Below are 19,052 nucleotides of genomic sequence, written 5' to 3'. Positions count from 1 at the left end.
GAATTTGGCTTTCAGCCGTGGGGTTGGCCACCACCACATCCTCCCCTGTCCCACTTTCCTTGTGCCTGTTGGTATTCGGTCTAGACAATTCGTTTTTATTTGTGGATGCTCTGCCCTAGCCTGGGGCAGCTGTGGTGAGGTGGGAAGAGCACTGGAATTGGAGTCAGAAAAGCTGGTTTAAATTCTGGTTTGGCCATTTACTGGCTGGGCATCAATTCAGGCAAGTTATTTAGTCTCTCTGAGCCTCTTCTGCCAAGGAAAAATAATGAGCCCCATCTCCAGGGTGGCTAAAAGGAGGAGCCAGGGCCTGGCACAGAGAAGAAGGCTTCTAATCCCCTCACCCAGCCCTGCTCAAGTCTCCACCTGTTAACAAGCCCCTCTACCCACCACCCCAGCCAGGACCAGCCATCACCTACCATCCACAGCCCTGGGATGAAATAAACCCTCCATCACCCAGCCTCAGTGTCAACAATGTCAGTCAGATGACAAATGTTTATTGAGCATGTTCTACATCCCAGGCCTGTTCTAGGAGCTGGAGATACAACATTGAACAAAACAGATAAAAATCTTGGTGCTCACATTGCTTGCATTCTAGTAGTTGGGGAGATGGGGGGAGGGTAAATTTTAAAGCTACACCATCCAAAATGGTAGTCACAGCCTCAAATGTAGTTACACCCAACTGAGGTGTTTGATGAAAGCAAAATACATATTAGATTCAAAGACGTAGTGGTGAAAAATGTAAAATCTCTCATTAATCATTCTTACATTGATTCGATCTTGGGATGATATTTCAGATAAGTGGGGATTAAGTTAAATGTATCATTAAATGAAATGTCACCTGTTTCTTCTTACCTTTTAAAATCTGGCTCAAAGAACATTTTAAATTACATATGTGGTTCATATCATAGTTTTGTTGAACAGTCCTGTTCTGGAGTACGTTAGGTGGTCACATGTGCCATGGGAAAAAAAAGAGCGATGATAAAAAGAGGACCCCAAGTGCAGAGGGAAGAAGGGATGTTGACTATTGATGCATTGGTTAAGGTGGCCTTGCTGAGAAGGTAACAAAACTTGACAAGTGAGAGAGCCCCGCATGACATGTCTGGGGGAAGAGAACTCCAGGAAGAGGGGACAGCATGTGCAAAGGCCCTGAGGTGGGAGCACTCCCATCATCCCGGGAACAGAGAAACCAGTGTGGCTGGAGCCCAGTGGCCAAAGTGGGGTCGGAGGTCATTGAGTCAGGGAGATGGAGGCAACAAGGATGATGCAGGGCCTTTTAAGGCCATTGCATGGACTTTGGCTTTTTTGTCCGAATAAAACAGAGTCTGCAGTGTTTTGAGCCAAAAGTGTTTTCAGCTCACATTTTAACAGGCTCACTCTGGCTAACTAGAGTGCAGGCAAAGGAAGAACCTGGGAGGCCAGGTGGAGGCTCAGGCAAGTATCCACTTGGGATGACAAGAACCTGACCTCACAGGGATTGTTAAGCAGCAGAAGAGCTGCCGGTGGCAAGCACTTGGAAAATGAGCACTTAACTAGATCCAAAGCTGCCTGAGGGCAGGGACCTCACCTCCTGTTCCCCCACCCCCTCCGCCCCCAGTGTGGCCAGAAGAGGCAGAGGGTACCCTCCCTGATCAACCACTGAAGTCACTTCTACCCTTCTCAGGGCATCTCCCCTGGGAGGACTACAACAGCCTCCTGTGACCTCCCTGCTGGTACGCTCCCTCTTTAAAACCCCTCAACTGCTGCTCTTCCCCAGGTCTAGGCTCCTGGCACCATGGGCACTGCAGGCAGGGGCTATTCCTGCCTCTCTCTCTCTTTTGACCCCGAACCCACTCCCTTTCTGAACCCCTACTCCGTGCCTTTGCTCACACCCCCACATCTGCCTGGGATGTCCGATTCAATCCTTCCACCCACCTCTCCCTGTTCTGTCATCTCCTTCCCATCCACCATTACCTAAGGGTAGTATCATAAGCAGACCCCTAGACTCCACTACCCGCAATTCTTTCCCACTCCAAGCTGGATCAAATGTCCCCCAGACCCTAAACGTTCCCTAGAAGTCCAGTGATTAGGACTCCATGCTTCCACTACAGGGGGCACAGGTTTGATCCCTGGTCTGGTCAGGAAACTAAGATCCCACCTGCCACATGGCCAAAAAGATGACCCCATCATCTTTTACGTATTTTTCTATTTATGAATTTATAGTTCTGTGTCTCTTCACCTGCCCTCACCAGACATGAGGGTTGGAATTGTGTCTCACTCATAACAGCATCCCAAGCTCTGGCACCATGGCTGGTGGCCCAATAAATAAAAGAAGAGGATTTGGAAGCATTGCTCATAAATGCCAAAGTCCCAGACAGCTTCCACCTTCCCCAGGACTGCATGCAAGACAGGCCTGAGCAGCAAGGCAAGGCAGGGAGTCCACTTAGGGGCAAGCAGAACTTGGGCCCACCTTCCAGAGGTTCAAGGGACTGGAGAACCATCCTGCAAAACTCAATTACACCCTGGTGTTACAGGCCCCACATGAGTACTTCTTCCCAGTCCCAGCCTGTTGTAGCCAAGGTTCCAGCACCAAAACCAGACCCTTAGTGTCCTGTGGGAAGCAAGCCCAGACACACAGCTAGTTTCTTCCCTGACATGGGACAGCACCTGGATCACACAGTACCTGAAGGCAGCACTACTCACTGCAGGGACCTTGGCTCCAAAGGAGCTGTCTCTCTCTCCCCAGTTTCCGTAGATGGCAAAGAATGGATGAGCTCCCCCAGGACCGGCCCAGTCAGAATGGAAGGACTCTGGCCCCAGCACAATGAAGTGGGTCACCCCATAGCCTATACACCTGGAACCCCTTTCCCAGACCTCAGGCAAAAGCCATGTTTCCCATGGGAGGAGGGAAGGGGGGGTGCAGGAGAAAGTCTGGAACAAAGATTCAATGGAGAAGGAGAAACCAGGAGGAGCTTTGAGATCAGAATTAAATTCTTTAATACAAAATGTTTTTTTCTTTAAGATATATCTGTATTTCTTCGTTGTTGTTTAAAAATAAATATGTACTACGGAATATCTCAAAAAACTGCACTAGAGACAAAGATGTGATGTTAATATCTTTTTCCCCACAATTATTACGGATAAACAGTAGCACCAATAAATAAATGATAACAAATATTAAAATTAAAAAAGGAGAGAGATTTAGTATGTAGAATTCTCTATTTTTTCTTGTTTTGTTTTTACATATAAAAAACAGAATAGCAATGTCTATTTTATCAGAATCACATATATACATAAACATATATATATATATATATATATATATACAAACACAAGTTGCCAAATATATATATAGTATGTAGATGTATATTGAAACCTTATTTCAAAGGAATGTGTGGTGGGGAGCCAGGGGAAGGGGGAGGGCAGAGTTGAGTGTTAGCAAAATTAAATATCTGTTCAGGACAAGCTAGTGACTGTCACCGATCAGAGAGAGAGATTGGAAACAGGAGTTTTATACACAAAGACCAGTACAAACCAGAGAGAGCAAGAGAGCAAGAAATACATCTCATAAATAGTTGAAATTAAATATTAACCAAGAATACTGAAAAAAACCCTACTCTTTAATTAAATTAACTGTTTTAATTTCTAATTAAAAAGGGATATTAAATAAGTACCGCATATAAAACACTTCTCTTTTCTCTGCCTCCAGGGTGGGCACGGGGATCCTGCCCTGTCTCTCTACGCCGCGGGAAGGGTTGGGTCGGATGGGGGAGGGTGGGGTGGGGGGACGGAGATGGGTTAACCACTCACACACACACGGCCAGGTCTCCTGGAGGGGACAGAACTAGTGGTTTCAATGGTCTGAGGACATCGGGCCCTCCTGGGCTGCACCCGGGGAGCGAAGCTGGGAGAGGGCCAAGGCAGAGGCCCTTCCCTCAGAGGACCAGCTGTCACCGGGGTGGCCCTTCCTCCACCAATGTCTCTTCTCTTCGCTGAGACATGTCGGTGGCCTCCTGGGCATCTCGGAAGCGGGTGAGAGGAGGTGAAGGCTGCCCAGGCTCCTGAGTCTTCCAGGCAGTGCCCCTGGAGGGGGCAAGATGCGCACGGAGGGGGTCTCCAAAGCACAGCAGTGTCCCGAGTCTCCCCCAAACTCCTGGTCAGAGCCAGCGTCCTCGTCCCCTGTACCTGTCAGCTGTCTTTCTGTCCGTTTGACTTGGGAGAGAGGCTCGGGGCCAGGGCTGGGTTTGTCGGTCTTCCGAAAAGCAGGCCAAATTTGCCCCCGTGCCCTGGCCTTGCGCATTCCCAGACAGGGGAGGGGACCCTGGCTGTCATAAGAGGGACAAAAAGACGATGCCAGACTCTCTCCTTCCGTCCGCCTCCCTGTCGGGATCTGGGCGGGGACGTTCTCCTCCCAACTCAAGTCCACAGCAGTCAAATACATCCAGTGAAGACACCAATAACATTAGCAATGTTAATTTTTAAAAAAGAATATATATATTTTATATATATAAAATATATATATTTATTTTTATATATATAATATATATATATAAATGTATGTATGTGGGTGGGTGTGTCTACAGGAATCCCAGAAATAAAACTCTCTAATCTTCCGGGCTCGGTGATTTAGCAGCAAGAGAAATAAAATGGCGATCCAATTCCAAGAGGAACCGTGCTGGGTCACCCGCCCGTGAATGCTTCTGCCGGAGCCTCACGCTCCGGACCCAAAGTGCTCTGCGCACAGCCTCCTCTTCCTTCACGTCAGGTTTCTGGATTCAGGACTGTTCTGTCGATGGTGGTGGTGGTGGCGGTGGTGTGGTGGCGGCGGCTATGGGTCGTTCCATGTCAGTCTTTCCTGGTGAGACGTCTGGTTCCCGAAACCCTGAGGGAGGCTCCTTCTTCCAGCCTGGCTCACCGCCTCGGCTTGTCACATCTGCGGGGACAGGGGAGACAAAGGCTGGGGGTCAGGGCCAGGGGAGAGGCTCTGGTGGGGAGGCTGCAGCCCCCACTTTCTGCAGCCCGAGGTGGCGGTGGCGAAGACAAAGAAAGCACAGTCCTAGCCCCCGGGAGCCTCTGCCCAAGGGCCCCCCACCACCACCACCACTGCCTGAGCAGGAGCTAAGCCCAGGGCTCCCAGGCTGCCCTCTGGACTTCACAGCCCAGCTGCGACAAGACAAAGATGGGATGACATCTCATCACAAGCAACAGATGAACACGTCCCCGAGAACGGTCCCTGCCTGACATTTAAGAGCTGATGGGTGAGCAAAGTTGGACCGAGTTAGTCAGCAGAGCGTCCCTGCCGGAGATGTTTCAGGGCGGTCCCTACAGGGCTGGTCTGGGGGAGAGCAAAGGATGGGCCTGTGCAGGGGCCAAGCAGGCCAGCGGGCTGGGGAAGGGAGGCTCCCGAGGGACGGGCACCGAGCAGGGCTTGGGGCCCCCAGGAAGGTGAGGGACACACCTTCCCTCTCTGTTTGTGCCCGCTGTCCGGGCCTCCACATCAGGCCCCGGGCACCAGACTGCCTTTCCGTTTCAATGTGCTATTTAACTTAGGGTGGGGGAAGCAAAGGGGCCTCCTGGAACTCTCCCATCTGTGTCAGGCCCGGGGCGGCTCACCTTTTACCCTCCCCATGTGAGGAAGGACCAAAGCAGACCCTCCCTTCTGAGAACCTAGAAATGGGGACTAAGCTTCCAATCTGAGGACGGATATTCCCCCATACAGCCAGATCAGAGGAGAGGTTTGGGTAACGTCACTTGGCCCCCAGGTCACTGCAGACATCCCCCAGTCCATCTCTCCAGAATCATCACCATGGTAACCCTAGGATGGTGAGTCCCTTATCTTCTCTGAGGCCCCTGGGAGATGCAGAGACCCCCTCATCCAGCCCCGAGGTGAGCCAGATCCCCCACCCTCCCAGCAGAGTGTACACTTTTGGTCTCCATGTACTGCCAAGACAGACAGAACGCACAGCAACACCCCACGGCCTGGTGCCCAGCCTCCCCCGACACTCACAACCACAGGAACACAGGGGATAGGGGAGACAGCCACATTCGAAGGACCTTGTTAGTTAATGAGGCATCTGGACTAGCTGGGGGGGGCGCGGCCCTGGCCCTGGCCCTGCCTGGGAATCCCCATAAAAGCCTCTTTTCCCAGGGTGAAGCTTGTGCTGGCCCAGAGGGCTCCCTGCCTTTGAGCACAGGCCAGACGATCGAAACTCCATCAAAGGCATCAAAAGACTGCCAGCCACCAGTCATGGGCTCCTGTTCCTGTCCTCACCCGTGAAATCGCTCATGTACTCACTCACCCGCCTGACAGTTCCCTGGCCCCTGGTATGCAAAGAGGTACAGACACCCGGCGGGGCGCAGGTCACACAGATGAATAAAACCCAGGCGTGAGGGACTCACAATCTAATATCAGGAGAACAGGTGTGGTTCCTTCCATCCACCCATCCTGAGGACATTTGGAAATAACAGGTGGGCTGTTCTGGGTTGCTGCCATGATGATCGGAGTTTTACGGTATCCGTTGTGCCCTGACAGTAATCTCCTATCTGCCCTAAACCAACAGCCAGGGCCCATGCCCTCCAGGCCCCCAGTCTGAGGATGCACTCAACCCCTGTCCCCACGGAGAGACACCAAGGGGATGAGAAACCCAGTGGTGCGGACCTCAGAGGCAGAGCCGAAGCCCCCCAGCTGTCTGCACTTTGCAGAGGCAGCATGCCCCCCATGCCCGGATGGGCCCTCCCTATTAGTAGCAAAAGTAGTCAACACAACATCAGGACCAACAGCCTCCAGGAGCAGGACCACAGAACACAACACTCAGCTTGCGTCCACACCACCACAGGAAGCCACGCGGGCCTGCCCACTCAAGCAACCACGGCGAGCTCTGAACGGGCCCCGCCAGGCTGGCCAGCGCCTGCCACCCAGCACAGGGGCCCCCCATGAGCAGAGAAGGCGGCAGTCACCAGGCAGGCAGCTAGAAGCAGAGCAAGCAGCTGGCAACTCTCAAGTGCGTGCTCGCTCGCTCTCTCTCCCCATCTCTGAGCAAAGCCCCTCTCTGACTTGCTTGCCCTCTAGGAACCAACCTGCAAGTACGTTCGTTTAACTCAAGCTGCCTCGCCTTGCAACGTGAGTCTGTGTTTTTGCAGGAACATTTACACGTCTGCGGATCTTGTACAAACAAATGCTTTCTCCGCTCTGAGCAAGGCCCACAGGGACTGCAAAAGGCAAAAGGAAAGACATCTAAGCTAGAGCGTCAGCAGAGAGAGAGAAAAAAAATCCATGCAACACCCCTACCATGTCCGCAGCTGCACCCCCACCCGGCTCGCGGGCCCCCACACCTTTCCACGCCCTGGAAGGCTCCGATGCCACAGCGGAAGGCAAGAGAGAGCGGCAGAAAGAGGCAGCAGTAACTAGAAGCCAGCCCGCAGGAAGCGGCGGACATGGCCGCGCAGAGTGCGAGGAGCGGGCTGGGCTATCCCACGGGCACAAGTGCAAGTCTCAGGCCACGGGGCCCCAACGGCTGCCACCCCTGAGAAAGCACAGTTTGACTCTCCAACCTGCTGGGGATGCCAACTGGGGCCAACTTCTCCCTGCGTGAGGGCTCACGCCCCGGCCCCTCCACCAGAGGGCTGAGGCAGGGAGTGACGGCAGGTTAGGCCCAGAGGCAGGGTCCACTCCACGGGCCAGGCCACTGGGGGCCAGAGGGCCCCCCCACCGCCTCAAACCCAGAGGAAGAGGCCGCTCTTGGGGAAGGCTTCTGGGAGTGCACTGGGGTGGGCTGGAATACGGGGCTCCCCTCTGGAGGCCCCAAGTCCACGAGGAGGGGCCACAGGGGTGTCTGACCCCACGTTCCCCTTCAGCCAACAACAAGCTGCCTCCTGTCATCTGCGCCCCTTCCTCACGCCACATCTGCCCTCCCCGCCCCGCCCCCCAGCTTCCAGAGAAGTGCGGAAGCCTAGAGCGGTGGAAACCAGTTGGGTGAGCAGGCGTCCGTGCCTGGCACCCGTGCCAACATGGGCCCGCCACCAGTGCCCAGTGGGTGAGGGAAAAGGCGGTGCCCCAGCCAAGCCAGAGACCCCCTCCCTGAGTCCTGCAGGCCCACTCTGCCCACCCTCCGCCTCCAACCCTGGACCGGTAATGCCGCCACCATGTCTACCCCCTCGGTGCCAATTAGTGGAGCGAGAGTGAGAGAGAGACGCTGGGGGAGGGAGGCTGGGAGCGGGGGAGGAGGGGGAGGATGGGGAGCTCTGGGGTCCTGCACGTGGGAGTCTGACTGGGGCCAGGGGAGCTCCGGGGGGCGGGAATGAGGCGGCAGCGGCACCACGTACGCGCTCCAGGATTTATACCGGGATTTCTTGCGCTTTCTTTTTTGCCCTTTGCCCTTTCCTCGAACTGATTTTCTGGAAAATAAAAAAACAGAGACAGACAGAGAGAAAGCGAGGGGGAAGGGGAGAGGGAAGGAGGCAGTGAGGCCGCAGGATGCAGGACACGCTCCGGGGCACACGGGGGAGCTTGCACGCGGGCACACCGGCGGGGTGAGCATGGGGAGGCGGGCACTGTGAAGGCACCTTCTTCTCACTATAACCACCCTCTGGGCGGGCAGTGGGGGCAGTGGCTTCACGCACTTTAGCCACACCCTAGCAAGGCTGTCAGTGGGGACCAGAGGCTAGGTGGAGGACACCGGACCTGCAGGCCTCCACACTCGTGGTGTCTCCTGGTCTCAGGCTGGGGGGCAAAGCGTAGAGGGCCAGCACAGTGCCTGGCAGCCCCGAACAGGTCTAACCCTGAAGGTCAGGGGCTCTGGAAGGCAGGCCAGGATTTGGGGAGGAAGTCAGAGACCTGACTGGATGAGGGGCAGGGGAGGGCATGTGCAAGCGTGTGCTCCAGGCACCTTCTGCCTTCACGTCCAAGTACAATGGCAAGGGGTCCCTCCAGGGGCCCTGCCTCCATGAACCCCGGTTGTGGGGGAGCAGCTATCTTGGAGCTGACACAAAACCAAGGGCGGCACATGAAAGGCGCCAGCTAGCCCAGCCATAACCTGGGCCGAGAGGCGGGGCTGGGTGCCCTGGGAGCCCCAGGCAGGCAGCAGGGTGGGGTGGAGTTAGGGAGGCGTGGGGAGGAGGGGGCCTGAGGGCCCTGGGTGGCACTTGGCAGCGGGTCCTCTCCCCAGCCTGTCAAAGCCTGCTACACCATCTCACCAGACTCTCTTCCGAGCCCAGGCGAGCCCCCAACTCTCCCTGTGGGCAAGGCAGGGATTTGGGGAATGGGCAGGTTGGGGGGGCAGGCTGAAGCCTGTCCCCCTCAGGGGAATCAGCACTCTCCATACCTGCCCACACCCCCAACCCACACCCACCGAGAATACCCCTCAGGAGGACAGCCACAGGGGATGGCAGGGGAGATGTGAGGGGGGAAGGGAGGGAGGAGAGGGAGAAAACACTGGAAGGAGGAGGGTCTGCACTCACGCGCACATGCTCTCTCTCTGCGCCTGCTCTCCCCACTCACTGCTCTGTAGCCACAGTGATGCTGGAAGCTGGGGGCTTAGGCAAGAGGCAAGGGGTCGAGGCCACGGGGGCTTCAGTGTCACCAGAGCGTTGGGGGGCAGACGGGATGGTGGGTGGGAGGAGGGTGGAGGTGCTCTCTCTCAGTCTCTTCCCCTGCAGGCTCTCTCCCGTGCCAGCTGCCCACCCCCTCCTGAAGGCTCACAGCCCCCAGACCTCTCCCCACCTGCTCTATCCTGACCTGACCCTCCACACTGGGCAACTGGAAGCCTCAGAAGATGGCCAACATTCACCTCTTTCTCCCTGGCTATGGGGACTGAGCGGCTCTGGCCTGTCTCACTCCCACAAGAGGACACGCATCAAGAAAACACCCCAGGTGGCCCCTCAGTCCAACTGCACCACCACTGCAGCTCTGAAAGAGACTACTTCCTCTGACACACAAAAGCTGGCCTCTCCGCCACCCACTCCCTCTCCCTGCCATGGGTGATGGGAGGCTAGAGCAGGCCCAGGGGCCAGCATCCACGCTGGCCCCACACACACCAAGACCGCAAATCCCAGCCAGGAATGGCCCGGAGACGCATCATCTCTTCCAAAGGAAGCTCCAGGCACCAGGCTGGGTTTTTGCCAGTCATTCTAGAACGGTCATCCTAGGGCTTGCTCCATCCTGCTGCGGCTACCACGCATCCCCATGAAACCAACTCTCAAACCCAGGTGACCCCCTATCGGACCCTCACCCCCTGAGAGAGGAAGACAAGAGTCCCAAACCAAGACTATCAGTCAAGGAGAGGGAGAAGGGCGAAAATCGTGGCCACTTACTTTTCTTGCCTTGCTTTATCTTTCTTTGGTCTGCAGTGGGTAGAGAAAGAGAAAAGAACAAAACAGAGAGGAGTTCAGATGATGATAGTAACAATAACAGTATTTATGATACATTAGTACAGTTTTAATCTCTTGACATATAACAACTCACTTAATCCTTGTAACAATGCTACACTCCAGTGTTCTTGCCTGGAGAATCCCAGGGATGGGGGAGCCTGGTGGGCTGCCGTCTATGGGGTCGCACAGAGTCGGACACGACTGAAGCGACTTAGCAGCAGCAGCAGCAGGCAGTACGTAATACTATTATTGTGCCCATTTCACAGATGTGGAAACTGAGGCACATTAAAATAAAACCGAAATGCCCACAGTTATACAGCTGGACAGTGAAAACGGGCTAACATGCTTAACTCCTTGAACATGCTTAACTCTGGCCCAGAGCAAGCCCCCTGCAGCTGTTCACTGAATGAATGACTCCAAGACTCCATCCTCACCTGCATTCACATTTGTTATGCTGTAGGAAGCTCATCTCTCCTATGTGCTGGCCTTGGTGAGGTTTGATCCGCATAATCTGAAGGGAAAGGAAGCAGATCACAGAGGTTAGTGACCCAGCCAGCCATACCCAGGTGGGAAACCCCATGGTTCCTGCCACTCAGCACCCAGGGGTTCTACAGAGCAGAAAAGGGTGGTAGAAGTATGGGGGGGACCAAGGGCTCTATCAGAAAGAGCCTCAGGCCTACCCCAACTCCTCCCACCCTGCTGACCTCAAGGAGCCCCCGCTTCTCTTGAGGGCAGACATGTCTGCAGGGTTGGCCAGGCTGGGAATTCAGGTCCTGGGTTCTTGCCTCTCCCTCTCCCTCCCCTCCTGTTATCCCCTCCAGGCCTCACCCTACCCCCAGGAGCCACCCAAGAGCCACCCACTCCTCCCTGGGGTCTCAGAGTTCCCTCCAGCCCCATCCAGGCTGAGACACGCCCCCGTCACCAGGCAGCAGCAAAGGACTGGGTTTTTAAACTCCCCACAGACCAGACTCATCCAGCTTCCCAAACAGAGCCCCCAAGGAGGTAGGGCTGTCTTCCTCCAAGAGAGGAAGGGAGGGGCTCCTGTCACAGGTGTCAGCCCCTTTCTGAGCCCAGGGGGCAGAGGTCAGGAAGGAGGAGGAGGTGATCAGGGGTTGCTGGAAACCTGGGCTCAGAAACGCAAGCATCTTTTTCTCTAAAGAGGGTCAGACGCCCGCATCTTCCCTTGACTGATTCTGCGGCAGGAGCTGGGCAAGGCAAGACTAGCTCCTCCCTTTAAGAGCTGCCCAGGAAAGGGCCGGGGAACACCTGTGGCCAAAGCTTGAGGCTCCCCCCCCGCCCCCACCCCGGCTCCCTGCCGGTGCCCACCTGCATGGTGATGTTGAACTCCTCAGTGGGCACACACTCCAGACTTTCGTCGTTACAGCAGCCCCCGCACCGCATCAGGGGCACACAGGACGGCTTGAAGATGAACTCGATCTCATCTGGGTACTCCTGGAAGATGTCCACCAGGGTCTCGATGGGGCGGCAGTAGCTGCGCTGGTAGACATCCATGAACTTCACCACTACGTGGGAAGGGCGTGACACGTGAGCCCAGCAGGTCACAGAAGAGATGGCCAGCCCCTCTCTCCACCCAGCTCTGCAAGGCCTCTCCTTTCTGTGAGAGGTAACCACCATGGGAAAGGCCTTCCAAACATCTAACTTAAGTGTCTCAGGCCGTGGTTGAAGTCCTTCCCTAGCTTTCCACCTCCAACACTGATGAAGACCTGTGTTTATTCTAAAGATTACATGGTGTTGTCAGGTCCCAAGGGAGTCAACCTGCCATATCTGTCCCCTTGCCTCACCATGACAGCCAAGCAGATCCCTAGGTCAACTGTGAGGCCAGAGGGCAGTCTGAGTATGTGTATACCTGCTGGGGGTCTCTAAGCTTCCCGTGAAAAGAGGAACAGCCAGCTTGGCAAACCTGCTCTCCATTTTCCTCCCACCTCCCCACAGCAACCGCGGCACCATTAGCCAACAGCCACTTAAAGAGCGCTTCTTCTGTGTTCTGGCGCTGTGTACAGGAGTCCAGGATGTTAACCCAGACAATTCTCCCCCCATGGTACTCCAAGGTTCTGGTAGGACCCACCCTCCCCCTGGCTTTACAAATGGGGAACTAGAGGTTTACAGAGGCTAAGTAACCGGCTCCAAGGCCACACTGCCATTAAGTCACACAGTTCAAGTTGGCTCTGAACATCAAAGCCTCCCCAAGCCAATGTCCTGTGAAACAGAAAGGGAGCCTTGGGGGGCACTTTGCCACCTGCCAGACCCCCTCCCCAGATATGGGCTGAGGAGGCAGTGGGCATTGGCCCAGGGGCTGGGTCCGCCTGGAATCAGCAGGTGGCTGTGGGCGGGCACACTGCACTGGCCCTGCCAGCCACCGATAACCCCACCCAGGAGGGCAAACTGCTTGCATCATGGAAAAAACGGTGCTGCCACCGCAGTCACAGAAAGCTTCTAGAAGCTGATCTGGAGGGAGACCAGGGTAAAGACAGCTTCCCAGGCTGGCCGTGGAGCCTGGGGTGCACCAGAGCATGAAGGGGTGATTCTGGGCCACAGGGGCGGGGCCCTTGAGAACACATGAAGTCAGGACTCCAAATGGCTGCTTCAGATTGCGGCCTGGCCTGCTGCTCCCGATTACCCCTCCATCACCACCACCACGGAGCAATCCTGTCCCTGAAATGAATTTCCCCTATATAGAAGGGAAGAAGCAGCACCCAGCTAGCGAGGAAGCCTGGGCCCTGGCCAGGACTCGGTGTGACCTTGGGCCAGGTCCTCCCTCTCTGGGCCTGAGGCTCTGCACATCTGTGTAAGTGGGTTGGGCTGATCGCTAAAGACACCGAAACAAGAGGCTGAAGTAGAGGGTTTGGCCTTCCAACACCAGCCCTAAGAACAAGCACCCTTTTCTCAGCCCAGGAGATGCAAGGTTGGAACCCCACCACAGCATCTGAAGTGCATACTCCCAGCTGCCTCCCAGTCAGAGGCCATAGCTAAGTCTCCCCTTACTCCTCTCGCCAGAAGGGTGAAGGAAGATGAGCCTGGGGGTGGTGGGGGTACACAATGGATTAAGGATAATGTGAGGAGCTGAGGGGAAGTGGGGGAGGCTCCAAGTGTGAAAACAGGAAAGAGAACAAAAGAAGCCCCTAGAGTAGTCTGAGGTTTCTGCTTTCCCCATGCAGACAATGGGTACAGAACTTTCCACCGCTAAAAGGGTTAGGATCAAGCGTCATCAAAAAGAGTATAAACCAGAGCAGGGACCTGAAGAAGTCCTTTTCTAAGCCAAGTCTATATTGAAGAAGATGACTAATCAAGAATTCTTGACCTGACACTGCACCCTGGTTGGGAACAGAGGTGGCCAAGACTTTGGGGCCACAAGGACAGGAGAGCAGAATGGTCTGGCCTGGGTCACGAGTTGGTAGCTGAGGATAAAAAGACCCAAGGTAGGAATTTCTTGGAAAAGCTCCCTGGGATCCCTGAGGCCCTCTAGGAAGTGGAGGGGGAAACACCCATCACACCCCAGCCACTGTCTCCAAGGAAAGCTGTCCTGCTTTCAGGCGTGGGCACACATACACTCCAACTTCAGACTCATGGCTTTCCTTATTTCTCGAAGACAACCTTTTTTCCCCAGCAGACAAAGACCATTTGTCTTGCCTCTCCCAGACCACAGAGAGAGACCCCTGGAAGCTGAGGGGGCTGGGTGCACCCTGGGAAGTGGGACTGTCAGTGGCACAGCAGGGAAGCCAGGCCCTGGGTCCAGGAAAGGACCCCCTTCCCCCCAGGTGAGGAAGGAGGCAAAACCAGCCAGGCATCACCAGCGGTCTGGGGAGTACAAACACTGGCCCTGGCCACCACCTGGGCCACCTGATTCAGGTCAGAGAAACTCTCCTGGAGGAAGACCCCAGGGCCTTTCCTCCTCAGAGGCGGAGCATGGGAGTCGAGGCTACATTCAGTACTGGGGAGAGCCAGGGCGTCCCTGAAGAAATGGGAGGATCCGTACTCCAAACCACAGTGAACAAAAGGCAGGCAGACTCGGGCTGGGCAGAGGGGCGGGGCTCCCGGGAGCTACAGCCAGCCCTCTGCTGGACCGAGAGGGAAGTTCACAGGCACCCAAACCTGCTCCTCAGGAGGGCATGGGGAGACTGTTGGGCTTTCTCTCTCTACCCCCAGAGGAATGCACACAGGCGGGGAGGGGGCGGCTGCACCCTCTGCGCCTCCAGCTCATGCACAGCCAGCAGTCGAGACAGCAAGGGTCACAGCCCCCACCACACAGACCCCACAGGTGGGACCTGGCCGGGTAGGAAGGGACATGGACTATTCACCCTCCCTGGGAGCAGGGGGGAACAAGGGACACCGCCCTTGACATCTGGGATCCTTGGATACTATTTATCTTCCTGGCTGTGCTCATGGCTCCCTCTCCAAATAAAATTTTACTGGAAAGAGCAGAAGAAACAGACCATGAGTTCTATTTCTAGCAGCGGTCTGAGTAGGTCAGAGTCTCCTGGAACTGAAGGGTTAACCTCTCGGCACTCACCCCTTTCCTTTCTAGATCCCCTTTCTAGATCCTTTCTAGATCACCGGCCCCAGTTTCCTATGCCTGTTTACCCCCACAACCCCGCCCAACCTTCCCACCCATCCCCTGGGGGATCAGGGAGCCCCATCCATGTGCAGGAGGGGTGGGGGCTGGGCTGGGGGGCCACTTACCTTCGTGGGGTTTCTGCCCTCCTTCTGCCATGGGTGCAGCCTGGGACCACTGAGGACAAAACAAAGAGCGAAGAATGGGCAGGGGCAGGGGCAAGGACGCCCAGGCCCAGCCAACCCGCCCCTGCTCCCTCCTGGAACCCCTCCCAGCCTGCAGCCTCTGGCTTTTCCCGGGCTTCTGAACCGAGCAGGGCACCTCCAGGGGCTCCCTACAGCACAAAGCACCCCCTCTCCGAGCTGCTTCAATTCTGAAGTCAGGGAAGATAACGACTGACCAGATATTGGGGGTGAGGGGGGCTCAGAACACAGGAGGAAAACACCAGAAAGCAATGCTGTTCAGGTCCCCGCCCCTCCCCCACATTTCCCTTCCCCAGCTCTCACCGGCCCCTTGCTGAGCTAGGACAAGTGAGTCTCTCAGCCCCCCTGACTCCCTGGTCCAAAGCCATGGGTAAGTATTAAGGTCAAATAGGAGGACAAATGTGGACTGGGGCAGGAAGGAAGGACTGGGGGTGAGAAAAACAACATGGTGACCTTCCCCTGCTGACATGACAAATACCAGGGTGAGCTGGTGCTGGGGGGTGGGGGGTGGGGGTAGTGCAGAGGACCGAAGGGCACCAAGCACCCTCCCCCATCCGAACGCTTCTGTTTTCAGGAATACTTAGTAAAGCCACAGGTTGCCTAAAGAGTAAAACCTGGGAGGAAACCCTAGGGGAGGGGAGGGCCCCATTTTTCCCTGTGAACCGGTCTCCCCAGAACCTGAATGTATCTCCAAAGCCCCGAGGCTTGCACTCCCATCTCATTCTCTGGCTTCTTCTCCCTCCCTGACTGAGGGGGTCCCCGAGTCCCTCTCACCTGCTGCGCACCTTTCTCAAAGGCAACCAGGGAAACCTTTAATGCCTTAGCACTGCCCAGCCCCTAGGGGGCCCCCTACACTCCCTAAGCCTGAGGCTTCTGGTTGCTCCCCACCCCCACTAGATCATGTCTCCCCTCCCCAGAAGCTGTGAAGGTCAACTAGCCCAACCATGTGGACCTGACAGCACCAGGCAGGCTACGGCTTCTCCCAGCCCTTCCAGAGAGTCTCCAGTTGTGGCCACCTGCCCACCCCACCTGCCCCTTTTTGGGGCAGATCCAGAGCAGCAGAGCAGCACTCTAGCGCACAGAACTGCAGACTCTGCAAAGAGAGAGTCTATCTGCCTGTCTCTCTCCCCACACCCTGCTGCAATACACCCCAGACCCCCGGCCTTGCCTCCAGGGCCAAGGTCAGATAACAGTTTCCAGGATCCCAGCTGGACAGCCTACCACTGCAGCTCCTTCAGGGACCCCCATGCCCAGGGGTCTCTGCCTGAGCCCCTTACCCATCTCCATGGCACCCCTGTTTCCCTCTGCCAACATTCTCCCTATGCCCTCCACTCTTCCTGGGCCCCAAAGAGCAAAGGGGTCAGAAACTTCATTCCCCCTTCAAGGCTAGGGGGCACTGGGAGGGGCAGTTCTGGGCAGGGAGGGACCAGGTGCCCTTCTCTGGGGGCCTCTGAAGGTCATACTGTGGCCAGGCGGCCTCTCCTCCCCCTCCCCCCCCCTTGGAGGCCTGGAGCCAAGGCCTTTGTGCCAGGGTCTGAGGAACTCCTGGTGGCAGCAGGGACCCCAGCCCGTTTCCTTCCTCTGCCTCTCTCCAAGGACGCTCTGAGCAGAAAAGGACCCCTCAGGTGGTTTGGGAAAGCAAGCTGGGTGGGCAAGTTTAGAGTTCCCAAAAACCACCTGCTCCTACTCCAACGCCCATTTCAGCAGAACAAAGTGTGTTTGCAAGGCTGGCAGGAGCTCCCTCCAAAGGTTCGGGGAGGGCTAGTCCCACACTGCCCATGTCACAGCAAATTTCAAATCATCTTCCCCAAAAGTGCAAAGTGGAATAAGGACACCCTTTAAACCCTCCCTGCGGTCGCCCCCCAAAAAGCTAAAGCACAGCTCACTCGGAAGTATGGGGGAGGGGAGGGAAGCAGACTGTCACCGAGTCGGGACTTTAGGTAGACTCTCGACAAAGCACCGGGCTGGGCCCGGGTAGCCCGACTCCTGACAGTGATCTTTCTTTCCTCGGAGTCTGGAGCTGGAGAAAGGTTACGTGGGTCTTCTCAGCAGAGAGAAGTTAAAAATAAAGGGGTGGCGGGGGCTTCTATTCGAGCAGGGGAGGAAACGGGGAAGGGGCGTGAGTTAATGCCTCCTAGGAGGGGTTTAAGGGCTGGAGACAGCGGGAAGAAACAGGGGTGGTTCTCCGGGTCCTCGGCATGGGGCTACCTCGAGAGGTCACCTTCCCGCGGAGGGCCGGCGGGGGGAGGGGTGCGGCTCGCCGCCCCGGGTTCCCCGCTCGGGCCGCCGCGGCTCCGGGAACACGCGGCCGGCCAGGCCCGGGCTGATGTAATCGGCTCCGCGCCGCGCGCGCACGTCCGGGCGGGGGAGGGCGGGCACCGAGCGGGACGCGAGCTGGGACGGGCGGGGGTTGGTGCGGCGCAGGTGGCCCGGCGGAGACGGGGGGGGTCCCAAGCAGCAATCCACCCCAAAACTTTTCCCCAACTCGCGGCGAGGGCCGCAGAGATCAAGCGGCAGTGACAGCAAGCCCCATCTCTCGCCTGCCCCCTGCCCCCTCCACGCTCTCTGCCCTCCCCCGGTTCAAGGTCCGAGCACCCCCACCCCCGCCTGCCAGGGCTCCAGCGCCCGCCCCAGCTGCCCGGACTTCCAGTTCGTCTGGGACCAGCGGCCGGGAGCAAACTTCAGCCGCCGGCGGCAGCGCAAGCCCAGCCCCCTCAGCCGCCTCCTCCGGCTCCCGCCCTCCGCTGGTCGGCCCAGATCGTACGTGCGGTGACTCTGGTGGGTGGGCAGGGCCCGCGTGGGCGGTGAGACTCTATCCCGGTGCCCTCCCACCTAGCGCGCGCCCCCTCCCCCTACACCTACGAAGCCAGAGGGGAAGCCGCGCGCCCGGTGCCAAAGGACCCGCGTGGGGCACGGAGTCCCCCACGCGCGCGCTCGCACGCACGTCCCCAGCCCTTACCTTGGCATGGTGAAGATAGAGCAGCAAGGCAAGGCTCCAATGCACCCAAGAGAGCAGAAAGTTCATGGTTTCGGAGGCCCGGCCGGGGCCGGCGCGGCTCGCGCTCCCTCTCCGGCTCGGGCTGCGGGGCGGCCCGCTCTCCTCGGCGCCCAGGCGGGCTCCTCTTCCTCCCGGAGCCAAGGCCCGGGCCGGGGCCTGGGGCGCGCGCGCGGCTGGAGCACTGTCTGTGCACACAGCCGCCTCACCCGTCCATGAGCCCGGCTTCCGAGAGCCGAGTAGCCACCGCGGCCCCTTCTCCTCTTCCTTCTCTTCTTCCTCCTCCCCCTCCTCCGACTGCGGCTCCTCCCGGCCCGAGCGAGCACTTCTCCCGGTGCCGCTCGGCTCGGATGCCCCGGCACGGACCACGGCTTCTCCGGAACGAGAACAGCCCAGAAGTTGGACGAAAAGTTTCAGGGCAACGTCGCGAGCCCCGACCCCCTCCACCCCGCCTCCGGGCGCGGGCTCCGGCTCCTGCCCGCGGCTCGCCGCCGCGTCCACCGTCGGCCGCCGGCCGGGGAGGAGGTGGGCGCTGGGGCAGGGGGCGGTGTCTGTCTGTCTGTCCGTCAGCGCTGCCGGTCCGACGCGGGATCCCGAGGGGGAGGGCTCACGCTGCGCTCTGGCGGTCACCCCCAAAAAACAGGTCACTCACTTTGCCCCTGTCCCTCTCGTGTCTCGCTCGTCAGCGCGCGCTCTCTGACCCGGTCTCTCTCTCTTCCTTCACTTCTCTTTGGAGCTCTTGCTACCCTCTTTCTTCTCTGCTCGTTTCCAGAATCCGAAGTGATTTTGGGGGGGAGTAAAACAGCAATCTCCCCAAACAGTCGGCCCGATTTAGTGGGGAATGGGAAGCAAAAATAAATTAAAACGGGAAAGAATACGGTTTAAAAAAAAAAAATGTTTCAGAAAAAAGGAGGAGGGTAAACCCTAGATAAATGAATATCAA

The 19,052-nt window shown here is 57.1% G+C and overlaps 1 protein-coding gene across 1 annotated transcript; it reads right to left on the bottom strand.

The window, feature by feature from the left end:
* Positions 1-4,447: 4,447 nt before the first annotated feature.
* On the bottom strand, positions 4,448-18,761 carry VEGFA (vascular endothelial growth factor A). Its single transcript, XM_088831509.1, has 7 exons — positions 18,074-18,761; positions 15,040-15,088; positions 11,668-11,864; positions 10,776-10,852; positions 10,285-10,314; positions 7,054-7,185; positions 4,448-4,909 (listed from the first exon to the last, which is right to left on the bottom strand). The coding sequence occupies exons 1-7, from the start codon at positions 18,137-18,139 to the stop codon at positions 4,888-4,890; spliced, it is 573 nt and encodes a 190-aa protein (XP_088687635.1). The 5' UTR covers positions 18,140-18,761; the 3' UTR covers positions 4,448-4,887.
* Between the last annotated feature and the right edge of the window lie 291 nt (positions 18,762-19,052).

This window comes from Moschus berezovskii, chromosome 23 (assembly GCF_049115385.1).
Source record: "Moschus berezovskii isolate FMDL1 chromosome 23, NW_MosBer_1.0, whole genome shotgun sequence".
Taxonomy (NCBI): Eukaryota; Metazoa; Chordata; class Mammalia; order Artiodactyla; family Moschidae; genus Moschus; species Moschus berezovskii.
This window is presented reverse-complemented; position numbering and strand designations above follow the sequence as displayed.

Bases quoted from the DNA above. Each gene is read 5' to 3' on its own strand.
- VEGFA (XM_088831509.1), bottom strand. From the start codon at position 18,139: ATGAACTTTCTGCTCTCTTGGGTGCATTGGAGCCTTGCCTTGCTGCTC. The intron at 15,089-18,073 runs GTAAGGGCTGGG...TTTTGTCCTCAG, and splicing joins TCTATCTTCACCATGCCAAG to TGGTCCCAGGCTGCACCCAT. The intron at 10,315-10,775 runs GTGAGGATGGAG...TACCCACTGCAG, and splicing joins CATAACAAATGTGAATGCAG to ACCAAAGAAAGATAAAGCAA.